General features: G+C 34.0%; 1 protein-coding gene across 11 annotated transcripts in view; it reads right to left on the reverse strand.

The window, feature by feature from the left end:
• LOC124167191 (sodium channel protein para) overlaps window positions 1-16,359 on the reverse strand; it is a 108,113-nt gene that overhangs the window by 50,770 nt on the left and 40,984 nt on the right. For all 11 annotated transcript variants that reach the window (XM_046545033.1, XM_046545031.1, XM_046545032.1 and 8 more), the window contains 3 exons: window positions 13,525-14,004; window positions 9,290-9,392; window positions 7,723-7,791 (listed from right to left, as the gene is read on the reverse strand). In XM_046545033.1, the coding sequence (XP_046400989.1) occupies window positions 7,723-7,791; window positions 9,290-9,392; window positions 13,525-14,004 (652 nt within the window). The remainder of the gene's footprint in view (window positions 1-7,722; window positions 7,792-9,289; window positions 9,393-13,524; window positions 14,005-16,359) is intronic.

Below are 16,359 nucleotides of genomic sequence, written 5' to 3' on the forward strand. Positions count from 1 at the left end.
CTTGTAAAATTTTTCCTCACACTAATCTCTTTTCAGTAGCACAGAATTTTCAAAGTGTAAGTTCCAATTTAGCTTTACATTATCATATGGATTAATAAGTATTTTACAAAAGACAACTGAAATAATATTCCTATTCCTAGTCTGGGCCTAACAATACTGAATACTTTTACTTTGAGCTACATCATTAATGCTCATTCCTATTAAAAAAACATAACAGATATTTCAGCTAGTGTAATCAGCCATACTGCCTATGCAACTATGTTCTAGCTTAGCTTAATCAATCTGCAACATAAAGGGAAATTTGTAAAGGAAAAAGCATAGTTAGTAGGTTTCTGCTCAGCCAGGGATCTGAAAAAAGAAGCACCTCCCAGGAAAACTAGCTGGAACAATTTCCCTTTTGTGCAGAGGAAGCATATGTGGCCAAGTGTCCAGAAATTTAACAACTCTTCTAGCCAAATGAGATTTCCATGGCATGAATACGAAAAATCAAATGAATCTTCATGAAAGTGGAATTAAATTCCTCATAAGCCATGCACAATCTCATGTTATTGCTAGAAGAGAGGAGTAAGTAACTATCAGGTCTTACAAAAACACTTAAAAAGTTAATGCTAGCCCAGGTCAAGCACCATTAGAAATGCCTAAGTGAATATCTTGACATGCATTTAATTTATAGCTGGATCACCTAAAAAAAAGTATGAAAATTATTAGGAGGAATGAAAAGTTTTCTTGCAATCACCCCCAGGATTGGAACAGATCAACTATTCAGAGAGAAGGAAGAAAATTTCACATTGAACGGCAAGGCAGACAAAAGTAAAACACTTCACCTAGACAATTCAAAACAAAATAAAACATTTTATCCACACAATGCTTCCACAAAGCCACACTCGAGACCAATAATGACATTAGCACAAAAAAATATGAATTAAGATGATGCTAACCAATGGTTTTCAGTTAGCTAACATAATATGGTGTAACTTTGTGGAATGAATATATTTTCCCAAGTAAAAAGACTCACTTCATTTTTCCAACAGCAAAATTGTAAAAGGAAAAATACAGTGGATATTTTCACTTGCCATGAACTAATGTTTTGCAGCAACTATGAACAGGTAATTATGGGTTATACATACACAGGGACAAAGAAAGTTACCTCCGGAGAAAAATTGTGATGGGATGGGCTAATCTCAGATCACACACGCCTTTTAGGCGGCTTGCGGAGTATTATGTAGATGAATATGGCCTTTCATAAATTATACTAAAATCTAAATAGCTATCAAAATATTAATTTTCCTGATACCTATTCCCAAGTATGTTATAAACCTCAAACTCAAAAAGCAAAGTACAGCGAACTTCCGACTATCTGAGCTAATAACAGGGAAAGGCGGAACAAATAATTGGAAAACAGAGCTAATCCTAACTTTCACTTTGATTTCTTGTAATGTTCATAATTTATGTAAATGTATGTTTATGTTTACAATATATTATTATTATTTATGCACATACTCTGCTATTAAAGATTGCTTCCCTGACTCATTGAGAGCTTTCTTCACTTGCCACAATCTTTTCAGCAGGGTTAACGTGATTGTACAGCATACTCCGATTATCCGGGCAAATGATGAGGAGAGGTGGCACTAAGAATCCAAACTTTCACAGTAATTTATTTTAATTTTCATAATTTAGGCAAATTAAACAATCAATTATTAATTACACACATTGTCTGTTATTTTAGATTGCTTTCCAGAATCATTGAGAGCTTTCTTTTCCCGATCGCGGTCTTTCTAGCGGCGATAACGTGATTTTACTCGTATTCCTATTGCTCCATGTAATATGTACCTGGTTTCCGAAAACCGCGCACCCATATCTGCAAGATCACAGATTTAGGAAATTGGTTTGCACAAATGCTTCAAAACCACTGCATGACGATGCAAACTACACTGTCAGGCACCACGCTATGTAGTCGCATCTCGTGCAAGTTGCCCGGTATGCAACTGCCGTGGGATGCGGTTCCGTGATCACTGAACGCAATCACGCACCGTGATGTTTATATAACATGAACACGGAGCTTCCATGAAGGTAATGGGTGCATGATCATCCCATTGTGCAGTAGCAACAAGTAAAACTACTGTTCTCTAGTTCTACCTAGCTAACCATACCTAATGCAGTGCATCAAGATGAATTTTAGATGCTAAAGTTATTCATTAAGAAGTGAACGTCAAAGAAAGGAAGTCCGGCCATCTCTATGGCAATCTCTTCCAAAGGAAATGAGAAGAAAATAACAGCTGGATGTAGTGCGAGGACAAATTTTTTATGTTCATCATTGACACGATTAAGCTTGCATTAAATTTAGACTAAGCAACTTCTCCAGTATGATTTATTAGGAACAGGTAATATTGCAATGTTTCATCACTATGTACCTCATGATGTCACACTGATAACGATAAGTATCCTGATACCCTGAATTTGTCCTGAGGGCGCTACTTGGATATGAAACTGGTAGCCATTTTAAGTTCACTTTTTAGAATTAGGGAACTTTAAATTTAAAGCGCGATTATCAATTCTCTCAGATGAAGTTTAAACTCCCTTGAAAAAATAACAAGCAGAAGTCATTAAATATTAGGAGTCACTCAATAATAACCAATGATGCCCTAAAATGAATCACACAAATAGCTTTAAAATATAGAGACAAAACAGTTTTAGATGGATTTAATCACATTCAGCTGAATAGTACCCCTCACATAACCCTTGCTACTGACATAGACCAAATATAGGTACCCTGTGGGATAAACAACTATATTAGTTTTCATCTCTTTCATCTTTTCATCTTAAAAAAAAGACTGGGGCAATAAACTAACCTAATTTTTCCATGCTAAAATTTTTTTGTCAAGCTTCATGTACACCTACTATAAATTATACTGCAAAACTCCTGAATTAGTTATAGCACTTAAGGTATATTTAAAAGGAGCTGAGGTTGACATCTCAAAAATAATAAAAATTACTTTAAATTACTAATATTATTTAAGTATTTCCAATGTAGGTCAACTGCTAAAAGTTCCAATTATGACCAAATAATTATTTCAATAATTCATTAGACACGTTGACCATTGAATATATGTAATGAACTCTATTTCACAAATTACAAATCCAAAATTTGGTTTAATTGATGAAACTGACAATTGAAATAGGTCGAGTATGAATCTTTTGTCATCTCTGGTACACACAACGATGATAGGATAACTTATGATTGGTTACTGAGTCAAATACATTGGTTTTTCAAAAAAATCAACTTTTCAGGAACATAATAATTTTAAATTACCAGCAAAATTTCACCTATATTCATCCATTAAATTTTAATTCCAATAATTAAATATCATTTCAAAATACCATCACCTAACATGGAAAATATGACAATCATTCAAAAAATATTCAAAAAATTAATTTTAAATACTGAAATTAATCAGTTTTGTAATGACTGAAAAGGCTAACAAGTAGAAATAATAAATATTATTGTGACTTATGCTCAAGGAAAAATTTTTGCAATAAAATTTCACAGTTAAGTGATCATATTTGAATCATAAAGAAAGAAGAGATAAATAGTGGAATGTTTGCAAATGATTTATTCATAATTGAAATGCTCCATGAAATAGCTGAACCACAGAAATTGGTCCTTTCCAGATTCAGAAACATATATTAAGAGGAAATGGCGAAACAAAAAATTTAATTGACAGGGTTAAAGAATTATAACCCTAGCAAGTCAAAAATATAATGATTTGCAAGAAAAAAACCAAAATATTCAAACAGTATCTCCACCAAAAAAGACAGGACATAGATTTCACACCATAATATCTGTCAACATTCAACTGAAATTGAAGTAAAGAAAAAAGGCAACGTTAGCTGCTTATTTTCCTTTTGCTGTGGATAAAGTATTCATAAAATTATAGTTAAGTCCAACAAACACTGCAACATAACAAGCTAAAAAAAATATCATATTAATTTCTATGCATGGTTACGTAGTTATTTGTCAAGATCTTAAATTAATAGCTACATGTAACAATTGGTTACTCTTGAATGATGGACACTTGACCGACAAATGCACTTTTTATACAATATTGCATTTTTCATCACAAGCTATCAAACAATCTATGCTAGACATTAATTCAAGCAGTACACATTTGAAAACATGCTCATGGTATGTACATATTCATATAGAAATGTCAATGCATCAAGTAGGAAGCTATTTCCTTGTGTATTTACACAAAATAATCATTCCTAGCACAATTTACATTTATGTATATACAGCTAAATATTTGACATGCTCATTAAAACATGCACTAATCTTTACTAAGTGTCAAACTTTGCCAGTTTTTTGCATAGCCAGTGTGGAGACTAGTGGAAATCAAAATGATTCAATGACATATTTTGAAACAAGAAAAATATTTTGAGATTCGCAGTTAAGTGAATTTATTAGGACAGAAATATTTACTAGAAATACAGAAAATTGAATGCATGAAAAATCAACCACTGAATCGCAATTACTTTGCTTGAAGAAAAGGTAGAAATGATGGCATGAAAAAATGTTTTGAGATCGAAAACTTTAACATTTCAAGAGTATATTAAATAAATGCAAGTGAAAACAAAAGATATTCCAGTAAATTTAAAGCTTCCGTTTTAAAAGAATGAAGTAAAAATATGATTTTCCATATTCATTGTCAATTCAACATGGAATGAATTAGGATAGTAAAATAGAATAATGGCTGTTATAAAAAGCATAAATTAGCACAAGCTATAAGGACACTATTTTCAACGGTTCATAAGCAGAAAGAACGCAGAAGATAGCAAGAAGCAAGATTTGGAAGCTACCCACATGGTATAGTTCTTGAAGAATAGTTAAGTCGACAAAATGAACCTGACATACTTTTGAGCATGTCAGATTAGAGAAAGAAACAAGTTTAAAGGACCAACATATGGGGCAACAGTGGTAGATAAATAGAAACAATCCAAATTTAAAGATATAAATATAAAGTAGTGGAGCTCAGAAGTTAAAGAAAAGATGTATAGTCATCATAAAATGTAATAAATATATGTGACCTAATGGGTTCACATTGATAGAAACTTTATTTAAAGTTTTTAAAAAGAGTGTAGAGTGTAAACTATTACTTAGGCACTTTTTCAAAATACTTAAATAAAGGGATTTAAGAGACCCTGGAAAATGAAGCAAACTTATTATCTAAAATGGCAATTTCATTAGGAAACAATACAAACAAAAATCAACCAAATGAAATGAACCTGTGGGTACGGCACAATCAATTCCAGATATGTAAATACACAACTAGAAGAGGAAATATTTTTGACCACATTAAGCTTATTTTGGATGAGTTATAAATGATTTGTTGTATGTACTTTATTATTAAAAGAATTAATTAGGAAGAAGTAGTCACAATGAATGATTTAATGATTGTACTTAAATTGACTTAAGTAAGGAGAAATTAGTGCATGACAGTAAAAGGTTTAATATGAGAGACCGATATTTAGGGGTTTATAGGTACAGTAGAAGTCCATAATAATGACCGTGACCTCAAGTAAGAGAGTAGCTACACCCTGTGATCTTTCATAATTGTTGATTCATGAAGACAGACAATGGCATGTGCTTATTTTTGCTACACAATACTGTGCAATTTTATACAATTTAATTATACCTTAGCTGGCATTTTGGTAGTATCATACGTAGGGATTGGGTAGGATTGGCCCAATTGTAAGTCTATATCAGATGCATTTCATACATGAAGGTCATCATTTTGAAGGGTAAATGAATTCTAATTGGCTTCTGTACACATAATATGATGACGGCAACACACAAAATTACAGAAAAAAAATTCAAAACATTTCAACAGTACACACAGAATGTGCATTAGGGGCAAATAAGCGATCAAAGTAAATTTTTTTACAAGTACTTCTGAAAAAAACCTTAAATAAAAATTTATGAAGGATTTTACCTCAAATTAATAATGCCACTCTTGTGCCATTAGCTTATGATTTTAAGACATTTTTCAGCACTCATTATGATGGACTTCTACAATACTTTCTATAAACAAAATAATTTAATTCAAAAACTTAAATGCGAGAATTTATATTGATTATTCAAAATATAAAGATCACAGAAAATGTTTGTAGGCAACTCAAGCTTAACTCTCTACTTCTTAGTTCATAGTGCCTTTAAAAACAGATATTCCCATGAATTACACAGATTTTGCTTAGAAATAAAAAAGGGGTAAATTAGGAACAAAATTTATCCACTGAGAAATTAGTATAATGTGTCATAACTGCTGGGATATTGTAAATAGTGCCAAAACCTAGTTCTGAAGTGGTAAAATTATATGCTGTGTTACATGTATGCTGTGTGTAAGAGTAGAAGGAGCCTACAAAATCCCTAGTTGCCACAGAAGAGTGTAGTGTGAAATAGAATTTTAAGAATAATTACAGGTAAGCCTACAACAAGAAAGATTTCTAATTTTAATGACTTCTATATGTATTAGTGGTAGTTACTATTGCACCAGAAATCTAAATTTCAAGAGTGTTTTGTATGAGTTATTCAGCTTTGTGGGCAGGAAGTCAATAAAAGACAGGTGAAAATCTCTTTCTTTAATAACTAATGAAGATGAGACATGAACGGTCAAAGTTTCTCTTTTTTCTAACAAAAAATGAATAATGGTTCCGTTTGATTTGCATTTACATTTATGATATACACGATTACATTTGAAAAACTTACTTTCTGCACACTGATTATTTCTATGGAGTATATTTCTCTGGACAAAAAAGCATGGAAAACAGTGCCCCAATAGCTCCATAATTAACTGGTAACAAGGCTATAAATATCCTGCCCTACCTAACTTAAAAAATTAACTCAAATTATGCATCAGAACTAATATTACCCAATAATTGACACGGCAAATCTTGTAACAAAAAGCTAACTTTTATTAAATTTAATGATGCTGTTAATAAGCCATTGTTAGAACTGTATATGTACTTCACCGTATCCTATTTTCAATCATTTGTTTAAATATCTACAAAGTCGACATTATTGCCACAATACAATGATAACAAAGGAAAGATTTGCAGCTTTAAACAATTCTAAATATACATCTCTCAATAACTACCTATACGTATTTATTAATAAATGCCCCAAACTTTGATATTTTGAAACTTATATTGCTGGGAAAACTAAATCCTGATCTTCAGTAAATGATCATTAATTAATTGGGTTGTAAGTTAGTCAATAGTTTATGGTGTGATTTGGTGAGACTGCTTCATGTTGTAATGAAAAACTGTAAATTTCACATGAGTAATTTCAAAAAACTGTTTCATCGGAGTCTGAAATCCTCTGGTACAGATAGAGAAAATACATAACCTCAAATACTTTTAATATGCACCCTAAGCCCAAGTGCATTTAAGATTTTGTATTTACTGCAACTGTACCAGAGGATGTCACATTCTGACGATACCAATCATTTAAATTTTACATGTCAAATTGACAACGTTTTTTTCATCTCAAATTATATGTTTGCGCATGAACGAGTGTCATCATGATTAAAAAAATAAAATATGAGCCATTTATTAACTCCTGCCAACAACAAAGCAAGAGTGTAAGTTAGAACAGCTAGTAAACATCGACACAGACAAACAAGGAGCACGAGCAGTCCAGTACCGCACTGCAAACACTACAACACTCACCAGCATGCTCGCTTGCCGCACTTTGTCTCCCAGCTGCCTGCTCTATGATGTCATTGAGAACCATCACATCTAAAATTAAAAAGAGAGAAAAATAAAAAAAAATAATTCACAAATATACAAAATCAAATGGAGCAGAGATTCAAAATTTTGAGTTGAGATTCACTCAAATGCACTTTCAAATACTGTTGTGAAAATACACTATACTGCTACAATGAGGTCGCTTTCAGACGAAATGACTTTTTGCTGGCTGGCATTCATGGCACGATGCCGCGAAATTCAGGCTGCTTTCAGACGAGATGACTGCCATGCGCCGTGAATGGCGGCTGGTGGAAAGTCATCTCTCTGACAGCGGCCAGCAGAACGTCGTCTCTCTGGAAGTGGCCTTCTGTTCCCAGCCAGCGGCCAAGTTTAAGTCTATAAAATTGTTACATTTGGCCCACACTTAAGGTTTTCTTGCAACAAGTTATCCAATAATGCTGTCTACTGAGTCACGGTGAGTCACCAGAACTACTGCTTGGCATTGTTGCATGCCAGGTGCTTGAGCTTATAATATGTCTGCTCTTCCACTGCCGTGTTAAATTTCTTTCGGCACGTTATTGAATCAGAATATCTAATTCTTCAGGAGAGAAAGCGCATCATTCTAGACATTTTCAAGAATTTCTGGATTGATAAATGTGAATCGAAGAGAAAAACTGTGATGAATTTGACAGCAAATTCCCGTGGATGCATCACTACAGTGCGCAATATTACGCAAATGCGATATCCACAAGACAAAACAAGCCAATTTACCTTTGAATCATAATGAGATAGAGCAAATGAATGTCAGCAGCATTAAACAATATGAAGGCTTTTGAATTAATTGATTATGACTCATTACATGTGATTTTGCTAATTTACGTAAAATTCGTGAGAAAGGCGAAATTTTGTTTTATACACAGCTTTTGCGGTATTTCGTGTTATTTCACACTATACTTTGCGATATCACGTCTCGGGAATTTCACTGATCTCAAATTATTTATTGCTAATTGTTTCAATAAACTGGCCTAAAGGGGTTTTGAGCATAACACCTACCCTCATGATGACAGACATTGGTTAGTACCTGACGTGAGTCCAAGGCTAGAGTTCTACCAATAGTACTGCTTCCATAGATAGAACCCATCGTGAAGCAGTTCATGTAATGAATTTAAGTAACATTTCACAACACTCCGTCCAACTCACAAAATGAGATCATCAACACACGCACTAAGGAAGTAAGAGGGAAGGCCATAGAAGTTTTCTTCAAGCTCAGATTTTTGCATCAACACTAAATTTTTTATCAACCATAAATATCTACCTTACCAAAAACTTGAAGCTGAATGCACACACAGCATGACGTTAGCATATAATGACTGAATTTATACAACTTTGGCATGCATTCAGATTATTTGATGCCAGGTAATGAGGATTCCAGGTAATTGGACAGGAAATATTTATAGGAGGTGGAGGTAAATACGAAAAAATAAGTCAGCATGAAAATTGTAAACTGTAGAGGCATTTGAGCTTATAAAAATTGAAAAAGATTAGGTACCTTTCATATCAACGACGGTTTGATGTTGTGCTGGCTCAATAAATGGATTATCTAAGGAATGCTTCGTTTTGGTGCCACCATCTTCACTTTCCAATGATGACTCCTGTGGAACACATTATTAGATTTTGAACCATGCCAGATAATATATAGAAATAATCATCAAGTATCTATATAATGATTTAAAACACTTCCCAAGTCCTCAAACAAAAATTGACTTTTGGATCAAAATGAAAGTTATATTTCTCAGTTCAACAATCACAATACTTCAATATTTCTTTAACTGTATCATGATCAATGCAAATTTTATGCAATTAAATCATTCTGATAGCTTTGAAGAGTACAATTGTCACTAAAACCTCATTAAAAGAGGTGAAAAAAATTGAATGTAAAATGAATTACATGACATGAAAAAGAATATCAACATGCTTATTGAGATATCAGAAATCATGAGAAAAGGGTGATATTAATCTTAGGATTTTTATTGTGGCACAGTTATCCTGCAAATTACAAAGCACAAGCTAGCCATGCAATGGTAAAACAGAAAGTATATCTCAAGTAGTGCACAGTGGGTGCTTTCCATTCATGATTACAAGTTGACCTATGTCTTGAGTGAGTATTAGTTTTCACTTTCCATTCAACGTGTGTTGCTAAGAGGCCAGACTCAAGTTAACATACACTAACACACATGCAATGGTGAGTTTCCAAAGTGTTATCACCGGTTGACTAATTATTCATGGAACAGAAAGTACCCAGGATGAAGAAAACCTGATTTTGAAGGGACAACTCTTCACATAACACAATGATGAAAGAAAAATTATAGTAGGTGCTCGAAAGAATAATATTTGCAAAAATGTAAACAATTTTCATGATTATGCTTGAGACAGCTACTCACTGAGTCTTTGTCAATGTACTCTAGGGCGATGGCAGGACCAAATACCTCCCTGATAATGCTGTCTATGACATCATCAGCCCCAATGAGTTTCTCACCCTCATTCAACCAGGGGAGCACACTGAGAAATGGGTTGCTTTCAAACTGATTAAATGAAAAGATTCAAAAACTTAAATGGAAAACAATGGCCATGCAATTAAACATACACATGCATCAGAAACATATACATATGGGCAGTGCTCCCTAGGAATCAACCCTTTTGTGCTGAACGTCGGCAATAGCCGAGGAGCATTTTCATAAGCAAAAGACTTAAGGTCTGCTATAGCTGGCATCAATGTTTCAAGACAAACAAATGAATGTCAGCTACAGCTAACGAGAGGGAAGGGAAGTGACCGTTGAGATGGAAATGCTCGGAGGCATTCAGTCCCTGTCACAGACCCAGCTTAGCGAGACTTTAAAACCACTCCTTGGCAATTTGGCCTGCCTCTCCTTACCATTTATGATGCTCCTCAAAGATTTTGAAATGAATTCTTTGCTATGCTTTGTGCATAAACAATTTTTAAACAAAATTTTAGTGTTATTATAAATGGACTCCTGAAGTAAAAGTCTTAGTACCTTGTACGTATTTCTTAACTTTCTAATCATCGATGATAGAAATCCATTTAAAAAACTGGACTAGCAAAACATATCAATTATTCTTATGTAAGTGTAAATAATTGAAAATCATAAGCAATTATTAAAAAAAACACTGCTAATGCCATAAGTTGACTGTGAACTTCTGCCAAGAAAGGGTGGAAGGGTCTAGTCCAGTGTTAACGGCCCTGTTCAGTTGGGTCTCAATTGCTAGGGACTTGAATGCCTGAGAAACTCCACCCCAAAAAAGAGCTTCATAGAAAAAATATTCTCATGCTACTTGTAGCATAAAAATTTTTCCTTTCATAGGCACCGGCAGGAAAGGGCTAAGACAAGAATTTAAACATGCAAGTTCAAAAATATGCAAGGAAAAAAGAAAATGTCCAGTATGATTACATTAAAATGGTTAATCAGTGAACATAATGGTTAGAAGATAATTGTTATCATTAGTCAGATCTTCATACCCAGTTTGAATTAAAGCTAAGAGATTTTTGACACATTAATTTACGATTGGCATTCCAATGTACCATTAATATGAGTGGCATAAGGAGTCTCATATTAATGACATATTGAGGTATCAAAATAATAAGACAAATAATAGTTGACAACCACAATCGCCAAAAATATTCATACATAATTCTTATTTCAGCAGGAGGACAGTTTCATTCTTTTTACTAACACTGTAATATGATTCAAAGTTATACCATTATAAGATTTGAAAAAGCATTTCAAATTGAAGGTCAGCTTGCTACATATGTATTTGATTTTCTTCTGATCTAAAATTTCATCTGCACATGTACCTTATTACAAAAAATAGCACATATGGCTATTGGAGGCAAAAATTGTCACCTGCTTACATGAAATATAAGTATTATTCAATATTTTCTCCAACACAGTTATTTTTTATTAACAAAACTTGCCAATGTAAATTTTAGATGCTAAAGTTATTCATTAAAAAGTGAATGTCAAAGAAAGGAAGTTTGGCCATCTCTAAGGCAATCTCTTCCAAAGGAAATGAGAAGAAAACAGCTGTATGTAGTGCGAGGACAAAAGTTTGAGTTAAAGGAAAGTAGAAAAGTATGGAGGATATACACAGGATACAGAAACAAAATATGGAGAATATTGCTGAATGACAGTAATTATCAAAGTATTAAGAGAAATAAAGTTTCTAACTGCATGAACGATCAAGAAAACCAGTAAGCATTATAGAAATAGTGGAGGAAATAGTGGAGGTAAAATAAATGATTCCTGGGGAAGAAAATGACAAAGAAGACCAGCTTTCTTTGGTGAAAAATGAAACTATCAGCTTGACTTAAATATACCAAAGGTACTAACACCTATGGAAACCATAAAATAAACTCATAATATATATTATCTTACTTTTAATTACTGTTTCTAACAACGGAAAATTTACTTATGGGCCAGAAAATATTTGAGCAGAATTGAGATTACATTAAGAATGATAAAGTTGAGCTCTCATTAAATTGGAAAATAGTAGAAAATTATTATGAAATGCGTAATTTCAATGGCTAATTTTATTAACTATTCATAAATTGCATAGAAATCTTTATAATTAAAATAATTTATACACATGCATTATATAAAAAGAGCCATGCTTTTGTGCGTGCACTGTGAGAGAGTTAACATTCAAGGCACCTTGTTGGTTTACACGGCGATTTCAGTCTACGAGTTCTAAACAGTCAGCCAACCATGGCAATCAATGGCTAAACGCTATAAGCCAACATGATCATCTCACTACAGTAAAGGTAGATGGTGATTTCAGGGATAATTATGGATTTATGCAAGATTAAAATACATCTGATGACTACTTTTTTGTGATAATGGAATTTCCAAAAAAACGTTCCAATTCATCCAAGCAATTTAACAACAGACTATTCCAAAAACATGATGTAACTCTAGTGAGCATAGATCAATGAGTGTGCCACCACATATGCCTAGCTCCAGTCCATTCATCCCGATATGCAGGGTGATTCACAACTGAAGTTCAATACTTTACAGAGATGTAATGAGAAAATGATTTAAGCATTGCTTGTCCCATGAACTCCTAGTTATAGAGCTAACAAAGACAAAACATAAATTTTCAAAGATTAATTTGCAGTTGCCATTGAAAAGTGAATACCGGACCAATTATTAGTAAAACCCATTAGAAAATCGATACCATTATAAATTGAACATCTTCAGTAAATAATGAGATGTGAAATTTAAAAAGGTAGTGCTCGTAGAATGACGGAATTAATTTTATGCAATAATTCATACGATCAAAAACATTTCATGTGAGTTAATGAATGCTCTACGGCCAAGCAGTATTTGGAATATTTCAAATCAAAACCAAACAAAAGTATTTTTTAATCCAATATTCTAAAAGAGTAGTCGAATAAAATATTAAATATATTTCTTCATGAAGGAAAATTTTACCTACTTCTGATTCATTATCATGAAATTTGCAAGAATTGCATGAAAATTTACACAGTAAAAAATAAACTTTATGAATAACAAAGTAAACGGACCAAATTTTATAAATGAAGCTGGGAAACCAAAGTTTTGACTCCATGTTCATAGAACAAAAAAATTGCTTACAATCGCCTCCTCACCACCTCCATAAATATATTCACCATTGGCTGTGAATTACCCAACATGTGAAAAGTATTTAGTTTGGGGAGGGTGTGGGGGCGGCATTTGAATGCAATATCACCTCCGGGACGTAGTTGGTGGGGTTCCGGGAGCGGCCCCGCAGGAGACGGCTCTCCTTGGTCATTGGGATGCCGGCCCCGACCACGGCCCCCTTCCCCCCAGGTCCCAGACCCCCTGCTCCACCACCGTTGAGAACCAGCAGGTCCCCGTGTGACGTGTAGGAGATGCGAGAGGCGTGCGATGTGTACGACGAGTGGCGTGACGAGGAAGCGTTGCCTCCGAGGAGGCTGGCATACACCGGCACCACAATGGCACCGTTCTCCTCCGACATGGGGGTTACCGCATTCGAGTCGTCCGCATACGGCAGGTGCTCCTGAGCATCGAGGTACGTTGACAGCACAAGAGGTTTCCGATCACCGCCAAAACGCCGACCATTGCTACCCCCTCCGGCTCCCCCAACCGCGCCGCGCAATGTGAACTGATGGCTACCCCTGGATCCTCTTCGGATGTTGAATGGTGATCCAGGTAAGCTTAAACTTGCCTTTTGGTGGAAATGAGAGAAACGGGAAGCGAAGGGGGATGGGTTAGGGGAGGAGGGAAATGAAGGAGATGAGTGAATGGAGATTAAGACGGATTAATATTAACGTTAACACAGCGACAAAGAAGCAAACACCAATATCACACATTATGACTGTGACCATGCATTAGATTCTTATAGATGCTCAGAAACACTGAATACATATCGAGTAGAAAGATTTTCCTGTGAAAGATTAAAGTTTCAAATGGAGTGTTAATACACTGTTTATGAATTAGGGAAAGATAAAACATTTCTCTACATCTTCCAAACCCAATGAGCATGACAATCATTCATGCAATATTTTCATTTACACAACAAAAGCACATTCAAAAATCCTCTACCAAACACACACTTGGCCAGTTGAATGAACACATAAATAAAACATTAAATGCAAAGTAAAACATAGAATGTACATATTATCACAAAAAACATCTTGTGGTTATGTCACAATCCAGAGAGCATTACAATATTAAAATGAACAAATTCATTAGCCAAATCCACAAAAAATAAATTATAAAAATATAATACCTTACTGCTGTATCCTTGCATCTGTCCTTGTTTCATCTAATTATGCAACATCCAAATTAACAAAATATTAATGGAATGTAACAAATTTATCACTTAAAATGTAGAATGGTGCATTTGCTATTATTTTACTATACGTATCTGCTACTTACTAGTGTAATTAAAGGTTACACATAAGTTGTTAGAGCTGCATTAATTTAAAGGCAATTGTTCTCAATATACTTGTAATGTCATACTTCAATGATTAAGCTTAGTAGAAAACCTACTTTATAATTAAGTAAATGCATATACTTTATCGTATGGAACACTGAACACAAATTATATTTAATAAGAGGCCATAGAGGACATAAAATTGTAAATATAAAACTATAAAAGTTCACCACAATCATTAAACTATCCCCTTCAAGGCTCTGTTTGCCTTAGTTATACCGACAGTTAACTGAATAAGCAATTCAAAATAAATTAAAATGCAAACTTATGACTGTTCCAACAAAATGTCACAATAAGCTGGAAATAACTGGAATTCAACTAATATGGACTTTCACACATCAGTCTATCTCACATTTGTGTCTGTACAGTGAATATGTGAAAGGGAGGGAAGCACAAAGGTAAAGACAAAAACACAAGAGGAAAATGACAATTGCAGGACTGAAATAAATACTGCAAAGGTAAGTCATCCAACCTTTCTCAAGAGAAGGGGAAGAGAAATTATGAGTAGGGGAGCTGAGAATAAAAGATAAGGATTAGAAATGGGGATTTTTCATGATTTTGATAGTTTTGCCACAGCTAAGGGGACGTGCACACTTCCAAGGCAACTGATTTGAATTCCAAAGACTGTCATTGTTATTGATGCCTAAAGTTTGATGGAATTGGATTATCATGAAAATGGCATGTAATGCAAGGCAATACTTATGTAATCCTGTAGTGTATCACTTTACCTCCGACTGATCATCATGAGCTGTAAATGACATGACAAACAAGGAGGATATGTTTTAAACAAAGGAATTTCTATTTAACCAAGTTACTTATCAATTATTTGACTAAAATTCCTACACTGAAGTGCTCTATTGAGAGAGTGAAACTACCTAACGGGTAGAAAGTTAGGCTACTGACCATAAGGTTCTGTATTCAAATCCCTTACTTAGGAAAGGTGACTTAACCAATGTACATGGGAGGAATGAGAGACAAAAAGAAGTTTACATAGATTTAGCATTTAGGTATTCGCTCAATGTCTCAAACTGTGAAAATGTTAGCAATGTTCTTGATAGATAAGATGCTTCGGGTAACAAATTAATTTCATAGATATTTTTAGACCAGCAAAGAAGACTGACTTTGGGTCAAAATATAAATTAAACTCCACTACCTTAATACATAATGAATCTCTTTACTTAGGTCTGCTTTTGCAAAAAACTCATGCACACCATATTAAATTCTACTCTGGTTGTAAACTGAGTCAGACCTTCCATGATCACCTATGAGGATAAATTACTTCTCCTTGACATGTCCTTCTGCCAGATGTATCGCTTGTTTAAAACTAAACCTATAACCTTAAAATTTTAGGGTGCATATGAAGTACATATGCATATCCTTGTGAATACCTGCCTGCATCTCAAAAATAAAAATTGTTAGGTATTTTATCTGAGGAAAACCTTTCCTCTCCTAAAATTGCTCATATTTTCCAAGAAGGCTGATATCCTCTCTGCCTCAAGTAAGCACTTATTACATCCTCAGTAAAAGTTCACATTTTTTTTACATATTTTTGTGAGTGAATTAAGTAAATATTTGAGCCTGAAA

This window comes from Ischnura elegans, chromosome 10, assembly GCF_921293095.1.
Source record: "Ischnura elegans chromosome 10, ioIscEleg1.1, whole genome shotgun sequence".
In the NCBI taxonomy this organism is placed as follows: Eukaryota; Metazoa; Arthropoda; class Insecta; order Odonata; family Coenagrionidae; genus Ischnura; species Ischnura elegans.